At 35.8% G+C, this 14,445-nt stretch overlaps 1 protein-coding gene across 1 annotated transcript in view; it reads left to right on the top strand.

Moving 5' to 3' along the window:
• The window catches only part of LOC123545982 (cilia- and flagella-associated protein 46-like), a 126,804-nt gene that overhangs the window by 30,805 nt on the left and 81,554 nt on the right, over positions 1 to 14,445 (top strand). The window contains exons 18-26 of the mRNA XM_053550424.1: positions 2,874 to 3,002; positions 5,629 to 5,764; positions 6,292 to 6,484; positions 8,117 to 8,250; positions 8,836 to 9,048; positions 9,406 to 9,622; positions 12,804 to 12,914; positions 13,495 to 13,673; positions 14,028 to 14,159. Of these exons, the coding sequence (XP_053406399.1) occupies positions 2,874 to 3,002; positions 5,629 to 5,764; positions 6,292 to 6,484; positions 8,117 to 8,250; positions 8,836 to 9,048; positions 9,406 to 9,622; positions 12,804 to 12,914; positions 13,495 to 13,673; positions 14,028 to 14,159 (1,444 nt within the window). The remainder of the gene's footprint in view (positions 1 to 2,873; positions 3,003 to 5,628; positions 5,765 to 6,291; positions 6,485 to 8,116; positions 8,251 to 8,835; positions 9,049 to 9,405; positions 9,623 to 12,803; positions 12,915 to 13,494; positions 13,674 to 14,027; positions 14,160 to 14,445) is intronic.

Below are 14,445 nucleotides of genomic sequence, written 5' to 3'. Positions count from 1 at the left end.
CTATGAAGTTTTACAGATGGTAACAAAAGATGATCACACCTTATAGGTTTGAATTGAGAAGTTGTTGACATTTTGAAAGATGCCATTCTAAGATATTGAAAACAATTGCTTTCTATTTATTCATAAAAAATATTCAAATTTTAAAAATAACAGCGAGACCGATTCTACTCTCCGACGCGGGGGTAATTTATTACCAGTGTCAATGTAAATCCTACTTTCGTTTTCAATCTACCTCAAAATGGACCAAAAAATTTTTCCCCAGGATTTTGGGCGCAAATCGGGGGGGGGCACATAATACATGGGTGCGCATTATACATGGGTATCTACGGTACTTGCATTAAGAGACAACTTCTTGCTCTTCCCTTTTGTGGTCTGTTCAGACAAGTTGTTCTGTATTCTGTTGATGTAGTACTTAGCCAGTCAGCATCTTAAAGCCCCAGTTTGATATTCAAATTAAAAAATGATTTGTGAAAGTTGAAATTCCCTTTGCAGCATTTTTTGTAACATTTCAGTAATGTTTCTCATGTAGGAAAGGTAATCTTTGCAAGTGCATGTTACCAAATAATCTTGTGTGAATATCAATAGAATAAAAGGTAACATAACCAGATATTAAGCATAATACAGCATTGTTGATTAAATATACATTTTGAAGGACACCTTTATTTACAAGTGATTATAAAATGCTCTATGAAAATAGTGGAAAAGTTTTATTTCTTAGTCATATAGTTGTCATTGCCTGGAAGTTGCTGTGGCAGAAGAAACTTAAGTCTTTCTTTCATAAATTTACACATATTGAAAATTTTCTTACTTAAAATTTTGAATCACTTCATATTGGTAGATGACTGCTAAATTCAAATATTGAAACATTGCCCAAAATACATCTTCAGATATTTTAATTAGTCTTACAATGTTGTTGGTACACATTACTATTGTTCAGTTAGTACTGTACATCATGTCAACTTTATATTGTCCATGGATACTTTGCAAGTACTGTAACTACTGAAACTGTGAAATCATTGACCCTTACCATGCTGGACATGACTGATTCTGCCTTTGCGACCAGTGTAGATCATGATCAGCTTGCACATCCGTGCAGTTCACCATTCAGTCAATATCTTTTTGGAAACACCCCTTTTAACAGTTAATGGTACTGTCCAAATTGGAAGATGGACAAGTTCATTAGGTAATGGTTAATATATAAAGGAGATTAATTGTTGTGGATTTCATGGTTGTTTCAGTCCACAAAAATTAAATCCCAACAAACACATGAAAATACCCTTTCATTTTATCTGCAAAAGTTCAAATTCAGTAATTCCTATCCCCTTGACTTCTTGTCAACAAAATTAAATGATCTCACAGTATTACATCATCATGTTTTAGTTGCTGCATTAATTGTATTTTTATGCCCCCGAAGGGAGGCATATTAGTTTTCAACTATCCGTCCGTTCGTTAATTCGTTCGTCACAACTTTAACTTTTTGCATGAAGGCACTTTACCCCCGAACCACTGCACCCAGGACTTTCAAACTTCACTTGCTGATAGTACTTATTGAGTAAACGACCCCTACTGACTTTGCGATCACCAGGTCAAAGGTCAAGGTCACAGGGGCTTATGTTAACTTTTTGCATGAAGGCACTTTACTCGCGAACCACTGTACCCAGGACCTTCAAACTTCACATGCTGATAGTACTTATTGAGTAGACGACCCCTATTGGCATTGGGGTCACCAGGTCAAAGGTCAAGGTCACAGGGGCCAATGTTAACTTTTTGCATGAATGCACTTTACTCGCGAACCACTGCACGCAGGACCTTCAAACTTCACATGCTGATAGTACTTATTGAGTACACGACCCCTACTGACTTTGGGGTCAAAGGTCAAGGTCACAGGGGCCAATGTTAACTTTTTGCATGAAGGCACTTTACTTGCGAACCACTGCACCCAGGACTTTCAAACTTCACATGCTAATAGTACTTATTGAGTACACGACCCCTATTGACTTTGGGGTCACAAGGTCAAAGGTCAAGGTCACCAGGTCAAAGGTCATGGCGCTGCGGGGGCATTTGTTACCATTAGTGACAGCTCTTGTTTAGAATGTTTCTGCAAAATATTTACTAGCTGAACCTAAGGTAGTTCTGCACGTTTGATAAACATGAAGTAATGGCATAACATCATTTATCTGGATAATGTAGAATAAAGCCTGAGCTTGATATACGGAAAAGAAAGTAATGGCAACTTGTAATTAAATTTATTAAAACAGCAATGTTACTATCCATTTAAAGATGAAATGATAGTTTTTGACCCATCAAATAATTCAGAATAATGTCTTAAAAAATCAGCAAGTAATGTGCGGATCTCACAAATCATGGGCAGGTATTTCAAAAACCAGCACTGGAACTGATACATTTATATACCATTTAGGTTATAATTTAATTATAAATGTAAATGGATTTTTGTGTGAAGATACATGTGAAAAATTTCTATTGCCCAAAAATTGTAATTAAAATTACTTGATTTTCCATAGAGACACATTATAAAACTGTGAGGTTCAAATTTCCAATCAGTCAGTCCAAAAAATCAGGCACACGACCTATCTTTTTCATTTGCTGAATTTTCTAAGTGTATTCTGAAGTTTTGAAAATTGGAAGTTTAATAAAATTCTGCGTTGTAGAAAAAAAATTGTACTGAATGTGCAGAACTACCTTAAGTAAGTTGTTTGACAATGAAGTCATTGAATTAAAATGACAAGAATAAAATCCAATCTTCAGGGTTTTGTCCAGCAAAGTTTTGAAAAGTTTTTAGTTTTTTGTGAAATACAAATTAATATTTAATGATAAGAGGAAAGTTAACATAATATTATAAACCATAATTCTAGATGTACCTGTTGGAAAAGCTCCTCTTACACAAATCAAGAAGCTTGCTAACAAAGCTAGACAGTTCAACAAATGTGTGAAGAAAGCAGAAGGCCATCTTCAGAGACTGGGCAATGAAAATGATAGAGAAAAGGTTTGTGCAATGTATTCTTTATATTCGAAATACTCTTACTACATTGCTGAGGTATTCTGCTTCAAAATTTATACAAGTGCTGGCAAGGACATTAACACATGGGAACAAATGCATTCTTTCCTAGAAAGTATTCACCATGTGATGAAAGTATTTAGGCAAAATAAGACTTTATTAGTCTTCTTACGGTTGAAAACCATTTTCCCCTTGGGACTATAGGAAGTGTCTTTTCTGTCATTCCGTCCGTCCGTCCACAATTTATGTCGAGTCCCATACACTTGTCATCAAAGAGATTTTAATTTAAATTCTTGCCAAATGTACCCCATTGTACATGTGTTCAAAGACCCGGACCACTACCTCAAAGGTCAAGTCCAAATTGTGGTCAAAGGTCAAAGGTATTTCTCCTGTACTGTGTCATAACTCTGCCATCCATGAAGGGATTTAAATTACTTGCACAATGAACCTCATAATAAGACAGTGTATCCCAAATTGCGTCCTACTCAAAGAGTAGGCACACTTATCAGTCAATGTTAGCATGCATGGAAAGGGTCTGCTCGTGTCGGCCATAAACTTGTCATTTCATTAAGATTTAATATAACTTGCAAAATGTTACCCAAGAGAGATGATGTTATTCATATAAAATCCCAGGATCTCTGCTCAAAGGTTCAAGGTCACAATTGGAGTCAAAAGTCACTAGTTTTCTCCTGTCTGTCCATAACTCTGCTACCTATGAAGGGATTTTGTATTATATAAATTTGGCAACAAATGAACTCATAATAAAACATGTGCATGCCAATTTCAAACCTGTCAAAGGTCAAAGGTCCACACACTTGCAGTCAAATGTTAACTTGGCATTAAAAGGGTTCTCTTCGTGTGAACCGGTCCTAACTCTGTCTTCCATTAAGGGATTCTCATATAATTCAATTGGATAAATGATTCCCATGAGGAGACAGAGTGTTCTAGCGCAAGACTCTAATCCCCTACCAAAAGGTCAAGGTCACATTGGAGGTCAAATGTCAACAGGTTTTTTCCTGTCCGTCAAAACTCTGACCTCATGAAGGGATTTAAATATTCTTGGCGCAAAATGTGTCTCACCATGATGAAAGTCAAGGTCACACTTAGTGATCAGAAGGTTCATAGGATTTTTTTCCTTCAGGTCTATAAACTTTGTCAATGCAAGCAGGATTTAAATACAGGTATGGCACAACATTTTCTGGATGAGACAGAAAGCCTGCCAATAACCCGGCCTAAGTCAAAAGGTTCAAGGTCACATATAGGACAAAGTTGGTCAATACAAAAAATGACTTTCTCTAGTGAGCATTTCTTCTTCATGATGGAGGAAATTGTGAAACATGGCACAAGTTCACCAAATATGAGACGGATTAGTCATGGCAAGAACAGGTCACTTAGTTTACAGGTCAAGTCTATTCATAGAGGTCAAAGGTTAATTGTTAAGATTGACTTTGTTTTCCAAAAGATATTATTCTCCTATGCAGACGGATTTTGAATGTAATTTGGGGCACAAATGTTCATTGCCATGAAGCACCCTTTTTTACGTATTCTACCTTTGTTGTTACTATAAATTACTTATATTGGTACTTTTTTAAATTACTGCTGTTAGGAAAAATAAGGACCACTATTCTGTGGTAACATACATGCAGTACATTTGAATTTTAAGATGTCTTGACTATTCTAACCTGGTAAAGATAATATTGTGGACTTTTATCACATATTTTTGGTCTAATAGTTTTTGTTCTTTTTGTGTTATATTATTTTTAGGGATTAACAATATTATACCCTTTCTGTGTACTGTAGAATAACCTTACATAATAACTTTTTCAAAATGGTCAAAATTTAATCCAAGCAAAGCATCTATAAGTTATTAATGTATGCAAAATTTTATCAAGTGTTTCTTTATAATTATACTTGTATATTATAGACACTAGTGTTTATACTCATTAACATAAATCTCATTATATTATACGCAGTAGAACAAAGTCTTCCAGTAGGAGGACTTATGTATGATCATTGGCAATACTTATCACTTTTTTAGTCCAGCAACATCTACGTTTGACAGTGGTGTTTCGCTGGCTCTATTTTCTTTGATTTATAAATATCTCACAACTACTGGTAAGCCAGAACAGTGGATATGTTATGGTATGCCAGTGGAATTAATTAAAGTGTTATAAAAGTTACCTTTCTTAAAGACATTCATTCTGTAAAACAAAAAGTAAAAAGAAAGGAGTCCTTCACCATTGAAGCTGGAGAGTTGCAATGTGACCTGAATTTTATCACAGATAAAGCCTTTGCATTGATGCCGTTGTTGTTACTGATTCAGTAAATTATATCAAGCCAATAGCTCAGTAATATACCAATGTGTTAGTATTCTGACTGAATTGAATATGAGAATAAATAGAAGGTTTTCAGAATGCTTGTAAGTTTGGTTTTGACACAGAGCTCAAGATTGGCCGCAAATTCTTGTCTTTGACTCCTGTAATTTGTCTTTACAACAGATACTTCATGCTACAAAGCACAGTCTGAAATTTCTGATTTTAAACAAATATTTGGGCTTGTTATTGATAGTTAAACAAAAACATTGTTACTGAGTGTACAATCATTATATTTCAGAGCAAGACTTTGGGGAGACTTAGCTAAGACTGCCCGCAAACAGGAGGTATGGGATGTTTGTCGTGTGGCCTCTAGATTCTGCTTGCTTTATGATGATGGAAGATGGAAAAATATTATCATAGAAAAAGATGAGAGGTTGGTAATATATATTTTATTCAGACATGAAAGATCTGATTAAAGTTATATTCTTCCTAATATTTTGATATCTAAACATTTAATTAATAATAAGGGTCCTAAGATTTTATTCTAGAATCAAGGATTCCCACCAGGAATCACGTGGTCATAGATCCCAAATTGGTTGATCTGAAAATGTTTAATTCAAACACAGGTAGAATTTGTTATATATGATACCATCTTGTTTGTTGATGATTCCCCAGAAAATGTCTTGGGCTATTAGCATTGCCACATGGTAAATCATGATACATTTGCATCAGTCAGTTTATATAGTGTGTGAACCAAAGTTGCTAATTTTACAATTATTTCGAGTTCTTGGGGTCATTATTTCATTTAGTGCTTTAAAAACCCAGATACAAAATGTAAATAATTATGCTTTTGAAATAGAGATTCTCAAAATTTCCTGCAAAAAAGAATATGAAAAATATTAAAAACAAAACAGCTATTGGTATATTGCAGACTAAATCATTATTTCAACTTTATTTTAGTCCAAAGCCACCAGAGAAGTCTAAGACAGCAGATTCAAATGTTGCAGACGGCACCCAGTCAGCCATGGACCGGTCCAGCACACAGCTTACCCAGCAAGATGGAGGAAGGTCAGACTCCCCTACACCACAATCTTCACTGTATGACAAAGATCTTCTCAGGATGTTTGCTGAGGTTAACTTCATTCAAGGAGAGGTAAGCTATATTTATTATATGTACATTTGAATCACCTGGACAGAATGCTGTAGTGTAGAAAGACCAGGCTACTATCTAAACCTGTAGGTTGGTTTGTACCTTTGTCTTGACTTTTGGTATTCATTTATTTAATTTTGTTTGGTGACTTTTGAATATTTGAGGATTGCTGTCTTCTGACAGTTATTGTCTAAACTTCAAATTAATTCTTTTTTCGAGACAAACCCCTTTTATTAGAGGTAACTAAAATTTCTGTCAAAGATATTTGCAGCAGTGTTAAAAACCTTACACAACAATGGTTAGTTGGAATATCTGTGATCAGCAATCATCTAGACAGTAAAGAAACAGTTATTTTGTCATTATGTCTCCCACCACACAGTGGTGTGGGAGACATATTGATTTACTCCAGTCTGTGTGTGTGTGTCTGCACAAAGCTTGTCCGCACTCTAGTCGAATTTCATCATTTTCACCAAACTTGAACAAGTGTTTGCCCGTGAAGACTCGGCCAAGTTCGATACTAGCAAATCGGTCCGGCATTTTGGAGTATGCTTGATACCAAAAATTGGCTTTATACTCTGCCGCACTCTAATTTGATATGTTCTATCAATCTTCACCAAACTTACACAAATATGTTTGCCATGAGACCTCACCAGTTCGATACTAGCAATCGGTTCCAGGCGTCCTAGAGTTATGGCCTTTGAATTACCAAAAAGGTCTTTATATCTTGTCCGCACTCTAATTCGAATATTTTCATTTAATCTTCACCACTTACATAATGTGTTGACCATTGACCCAGCCAAGTTCGATATATAGCCAAATTGGTTAAGCATTTTGATGTTACGGCCCTTGAATTTCGAAAAATGCTTTTTAAACTCATGTCGCTCTTAGCAAACATTGATCTTCGTCTTCACCAACTGACAAATGGTATGACCTGAACCTCGCAAGTCGATAATTAGCCAAATCGTTCAGGCTTTTTGTAGTTACGGCCCTTGGATTACGAAAAATCAGCTTTTTACTTTTGTCGCCTCTAAGGTCAAACATTTCTCATCCGTATCTTCACCAATACTTTAAAAAAATATGTTGCACCATGAGACCTTCGACCCAGTTCGATAACAGCCAAATTGTCCAGGCTATTTTGAAGTTTCTGGCCCCTTTTGAATTACGAAAATATGGCCTTTTTATTAGTCGCATTAGTTAGTCAACATTTCTCTCTTAACTTCACAAACTTGAACCAAAATGTGTTGCCACATAAGGACCTCGCCAAAGTCGATAATTAGCAAATCGGTCCAGCATTTTGTATTACGGCCCTTTGGATTATGAAAAATTCTCTGTTATACTTTTTACCGCAACTCTAGTCGAACATATTCAATCCGCTATCTTCACCAAACTTGACAACAAGTGTTTGCCATAAACATTACAGTTCGGATAACTACCAAAAACATCCAGACTTTTGATTTTTGGCCTTGAAATACTGATGGCCTCATCCAGACTCTAATCTGGTATCATCGTTTTAATAAAATCTAGAGAAACAACATTTTCATAGGGCAGTTGTGGGAGACATTGCTTTTCTCAAAGCATCTCTAGTTTCTTTTCTTTTCTTTAAAACAAACTGTGACATATGATGTTTATTTACAGGCAATGGTTCACCTGTTACGTACAGAAGGAGTCCAACTGAATGACGCTCCTATACCTCCAGTTGACACACGCAAACATCCGAAAGGTTATGTTGCTAAAAAACCAGAGGAGGATCCTGATTGGATAGAATACTGGTATTGCTGTTGTTGTTGTCATTGTCTATCAGTAACTAGGTCATCCTCATTATGTTATTAGGGTTCATCATCTTGTTGTTATGTTCCAGTAATTTATAAGAGAGCTTTAGTGGTTTAATTGTTTACATCAGAAAACTCCCACGTATAGTTTTTAAAGTCAGATTAAGTGTTGTTTTTTAAATATTCTAAATGTGACATATACACTTTTACAGAATACTTATTTTGTTATTTGTGTCTGTATAATTATGTAGCCTAGGCTAGCACATTTCATGTGAAATTGTGAATGATACAGTGAGAATAATACACTTTTTTTTAAAAACAAAAAAGGTTAGCTGTAAGTGGTTATTGGCATGACAAGATCAATATTAGTGCAGGGGAATATATAGTTTTACAAGTGCCAAAGGTCATTTCATATTCCTAAATGTAACTCCAGTTACTGGAATTGCATGTGGTGTTCCAGTAACTGGTTTTAGCACACGCTTCTGTTTATTGGCTGGGTTGCAATTCTGTCCTATACAATTCTGTTACTGTTTGTATAGATAGGTATATACTAATGAGTACCAGATACATTGTTGTTAATTTCAGTGACTGGATAAAATCACTGTCAGAATGTGGTACAAGCAGTTTCCTGCGAGGTTTAGCACTTGGTGTTGAGCTGAATGAAGCCTGGCTGGTCTGCTGTGCCACAACATATGTGTGGAACTACAATAACCATGTGTTAACACAGCTGAGGCATAGAGAAATCATGGATACTCTGACTGTTGTATTTGATGGACTGAAAAATGTTGGACATGCAAAGTAAGTTAACAATATCATGTTTAAGAATATAATGATTTTACATATAAATAATGCTGAAGTGTTTCTGTCCATTGTTCCTTTTTCTGGTATGGAAAACAGACTCTTTTGATAGTGATCAAGTTGTTCTGAGCAATTTCAATACAAGTTATATGAGATCTCTGTATAATTCAGTGTCTTCTATAAAACATAATGATCATGAAATTGTTCGAGATTGTAATTTTTAAAAATCATAAGGTTTTGTAAGTTTGTATGTCTGAACATTAAAATAAAATGTAATTGAAGTATTCAGTTTCTTTGTAAGAATAGAATATTCTTTGTTTTTACATTACAATGTGAGGATGTTTATTTCTATTACAGCGAGACTTCCTCGCTAGTAAATGTATGTAACGCTCTGTCATACGCCCTGATGAAGCCCTGGATACCAGTATCCAGCAAGGAGACAACACCTCCAGAGTCCCCCGGGAGAATAGACTCTGGGAAGAAAGGAAAGGCTGATCCTAAAGCAAAGAAGAGTACTACAAACATGGTAACAATTGCATCCGAAGCCATGCCTGACCTGAAGAAAGCCATTGAGGTATGATCTGGAATCTTGGAGATTTAATAGAAATTCTTGATTTTTGTCAAGACATCATCTTTTTTTTTCTTTTTCTTTTTTTTTGGTCATTTCCTCCTACTTGTTTAAATGAATAACAGTCAATTGTTGTGAAGTGGACACTAGTAAATTATAATAGTGGTCTTTGATTGGACAAGAGTGTCCTGTCAAACCACATGTGAATGACAATCGGGGGGTGACTAAAGTATTTGTGTATTACAGGTCTGTGAATATGTAATGAGGTGCTATCAATGGTTACAATTCCCATTGCTGATTTGATGGTGTCCCATCTAGTTAGGATGCCATAAATACAAACATGGGTGTTTGCAAGCCAGGCATGGCACAAACATCAAATCATAAAATAACTTGGCCTGACCTGATTGAGGTGATATGTATAAGACTCTTTTCTTATCAAGAAACTTTTCAGATGTAAAACATTTTAGCTCCACTATTCGAAAAATGGTATGCTAGTTACTCGCCCTCGGCATCTTGCTTTCTTGGTTAAAGGTGTTTGGCAAACTTTTTCTTGCTGTCATATCTTTGTTACCTATTGCTTTATCTTAACTGTAACTCACATAAACATTGTCCAGCATAAAACAAAGATATGCTTGCGGGGGCTTGGCCTATTTTAGCCAAGTTAATAGGTACCATGTTGGATATACTTGTAGTAATTTGTAAGTTAAATTTTTCCTTGAAACGTTGGCTGTTTATAGAATATTCATTTGGTACTTAAATATGATGAATGACTTGTTTGGGGAGTTTAAACATTCTATTGGATATTATCTGCTGTAATGGTTCAATTCTCATAACTCTAACTGTATTTTTGACCAGATTACGCCCTTTTTCATCGTAACAGTTTTTTGGCAGTCTTTGCTTTTGGATTAGTACTAATAATAACTAATAATGATTTGAAACATTGAGAAATGTATCTTTTATCATCGATCATCTGCATGTGTGGTAACATGTCCGTAAACTTGATTTGTATTTTTATTGGCAACATGAGTTATAATTTTAATTTAGCTTTTTATACTTATTGGTTGTGTTATTAATTGAGTCATAAATTGTTTACTGTCAGATCTTCAAACTGGTGGAGCTGGCCAATCATAACCTTCGGGGTCGCACTCTTTCGTTAATTACATACTTTATATTCTTAGCACAAATTACTGATTACTGATCCTTACTTTGAAAAAAATCTAGCATTTGTACATAAACATCTATTGAATGTAACAAACCTTAGTTGTACTGAAATGTTATAAAGGTAGTAATCCAGGTCGAACAATTGATTGGTTATACATGAGCATTATCATGAACTAGAAAAGAAAGGTTATATTCTGAGATTGATCCTCAAAGCAACAATAACTGACTTTCCTTTTGGTAGTGATTAGTTATTGTTATATACAAATTTCATTATTAGCTTTACACATTAGACAGGGAGCCTCTGTGGCCGAGTGGGTAAGGTGACTGACTTCAAATGACTTGCCCCTCACCAATGTGATTTCGAGCCTCACTAAAGACATTGAATTCTTCAAGTCAGGAAGCCATCCAGCAGGGGTGTGGATATCCCCAGTATTTCTTTACACTTTCCTGAGGACAAATGAAACTGAAAATCACTTGACCGCATCAAACTACTTTTGGATTTCAACAATAAACCAAAAACAAAAGGAAATACAAAGTGTAAACTGTACTGTAGCGGTTTCAAAAAAAGCTCGACACTTAGTGTGTTCGACCGGAGGCAGTCGACATTCAACAGAAACCTAAGGCACTGCTCATCTGCAGTGAACCATTGGTAATGCATGGCACTTTTTGACTGCTAGAAAAACAAACGTGAAACATTCGCGACTCGTACAAGCGAGCTCTTGTGTTTTGAACTATTACTTTAATTTTTGTTGGCAGACGAGTTGTAACTTGAACAATTTGTCCAAATTGTGATAATTGTTTAAAGTTTGGTTTCTATTCGAACAATAGCTGTAATGTTGCAAACAATCACGCAGATCAGAATATCATGACCATGTTGCAGAGAAAGACTGCAAATTTAGACAAGTATGGTTTTTCCCCCAAACTGGAGAAATTCGATGAGGCCTTGCAGGTGAAACATTCCGTTTCATACATATATATTCTTATATTAAATCCATAAAGTTGAAGTATCTGAATGCTCAGCGTTCCTAAATTAATTCTTCTATTTTTACATTTAAACCATGAAAATTTGTGTACTTAGTCAGCGACGACGGAATGCTGAAAACGTCACTTGACCGCAGGTCAAAAAGTCCTGAGTCGAACAATGTCGGAATAGATTTCACACTCACTGCATCAGAAGCTTGCAGAAGTCAGTGTTCTACAGGTGTTGTTCCCTTTTTTGAAATAATTATGGAGGGACACCTCCACTATCAAAGCTGGAAAGTCACCATATGACCTATAATTGTTTTGGTGCAAGGTTAAACCCAACAAAAAAAAAATACACGTTAGACATTCGTAATTGAGCTGCGCCATGAGAAAACCAACATAGTGGGTGTGCGACCAGCATGGATCCAGACCAGCCTGCGCATCCGCGTAGTCTGATCAGGATCCATGCTGTTCGCTAACGATTTCTCTAATTCCAATAGACAACGAAAGTGAACAGTATGGATCCTGACCAGACTGCGCGGATGCGCAGGCTGGTCTGGATCCATGCTGGTCACAAAGCCACTATGTTGGTTTTCCCATGGCATGGCTTGTATGTATCAGATATATGTGTAGATTTTCTTTAAAGGCGTATGCTAGAATTCCCTGTATATGAGATGGGCGAAAATTTTCCCAATAACAGAATTTCTTTAAACTTTGGATATTGAAGGACAGTCATCTAAGAAACAAAAAAATGCAATAAAAATCATAGGTCACCGGATTTGAAAAAGAGTTATCTGCCCATGAAAACGTCATTTTTGGGGGAAATGCCGTTTTCAAGGGCAGATAACTCTTTTTTGAATCTGGTGACCTATGATTTTTATTGCATTTTTTTGTTTCTTAGATGATTGTCCTTCAATATCCAAAGTTTGAAGAAATTCTGTTATTGGGAAAATTTTCGCACCAAATTCTACCATACGTCCTTAAAAGGTAGTGTAGTTCTCTTTCAAATAGAAACACATAGCCATGAAAGATGTATTGGAAATGACATGAATTCTATTTATAGCCTTGGACAGAGGGTCAGAGAGCAATGTCAAGGTCTATTGTTGCTGTGGAGATGTTGAAACTCAACAAGAACAATATCATGGAGTTTAAGGAAGTGCCTCCCATAGCTGAGGTAACATTTTACAGTGATCATTGCTGAATTATAGCAGCATTTCACCAGTTCAGCTCCAATATTAGATATTCTTATAGATTAAGCATTGCCAGGATAGCTGAGGTGGTAGAGTAAACTCTGAATGGAGAGGTTGAGAGTTCTATACTGGACACAGTGTATGTTCTCTGGGAAAATTTCTTTGAAAACAGTTTATAACTAGTGATACAAGACCTTTGTTTGTCACTTACCAGAGGCCAAGTCTGTACTGGTACAGAATCTAAGAACACTGGTTATGCTGTGACCTCTGCATAGCTGAAATGCTGTTGAAAAACCTGTCAGTCAGACGCACAAACTAGTACAAACAGTACAAATATTACACTCAGACTTTATTCTGTTATGAAGTGTGCAAATTTATTCTGCCTGTCATACATTTTGTATTAGTCCTTGATTTGAAATTAGAAATACATTGGGAAAAAGATAAAGAAATCAGTTATGCGCTTCCCTAAGATCTTTAAACATAACAGTATGCAAATAAATACAAACAAAGTACAGCCTAGACGAGACAATATCAAAAGTATTATGTTCATTGTAATTTTGAAAGGTTGCTAACATGGTAGAGGAATGCAGATGGACTGATAAGTTTGTGGAGCTCCAACTATGGTCCCATCTCACATCTCTGGCGTATGATCAAAAGATGCACAGCTTGGTTATGCGGTGCAGCAAGAAGGCTTTGAGGTTTGCTACAACAGGAACACAACCAAAGACCAAGAAAATAGATGGGTAGGTTTTATCCCGGTCATTCCATAGGACAAATGCAGATTAAATGTCAAGAAACTTTGCTGCAGTGTTCAGCTTATATACAACTTAGTTGCAAAAAGAGAGATCTAACCCGTACATATTCATATTGATTGAGCTTGAAATGCCTGTGATAGATCCTGCATTAACTTTAAAAGATATTGTTTCCTTATTTATTGATGATTGGTTATGTGTAGAGTACGCAGATCCTTCAGTTTTGTGTTGGTATCATAAAATGTGGTTCCTATAGCAGTAAATGTGACAAATACCTCTTTCAGTAGGGGACTTGAATTGCTGGGATATAGCTGTATTATTACATTATTGATTTTTAATCTGCAGGCACAGCCAGATGGTAGAGTTTGAAATGTTGAGTTACTCCAGTGGTATCCTTGGTCAAAGTCTTGTGGACAACATGGGTGGCAAAAATGCCATACGTAGAGAATCTTTGTCAGCATTCCTCAACAGTGCAAGGTAACTCATAGTCAAATTGTTACATTTACACTTTTAAGGAAATTAAGCCGGTTCAATTTAAAGGGATAAATTATTATATAAGTGGGAGCAGGGGAATTTAGAAAAGCAATTTGAAGCAGAAAGTTAGTACATTTGTAATTTTAGTTGTGTCATATCTGACAGACATTTTCCTATATTTGTTTTTTTCGCTAGCTTTATAACATACTGTTTTCAGTGGGCAGAGGTGACTTTCTTTATAATGCTTTGGATAAAGAAAATAATGTGGTTAGGAAAGATTTTGAGAAAT

Source organism: Mercenaria mercenaria, chromosome 9 (assembly GCF_021730395.1).
Source record: "Mercenaria mercenaria strain notata chromosome 9, MADL_Memer_1, whole genome shotgun sequence".
NCBI lineage: Eukaryota > Metazoa > Mollusca > Bivalvia > Venerida > Veneridae > Mercenaria > Mercenaria mercenaria.
The sequence above is the reverse complement of the archived record's forward strand: the minus strand, read 5'-3'. Positions and strand labels throughout refer to the sequence as shown.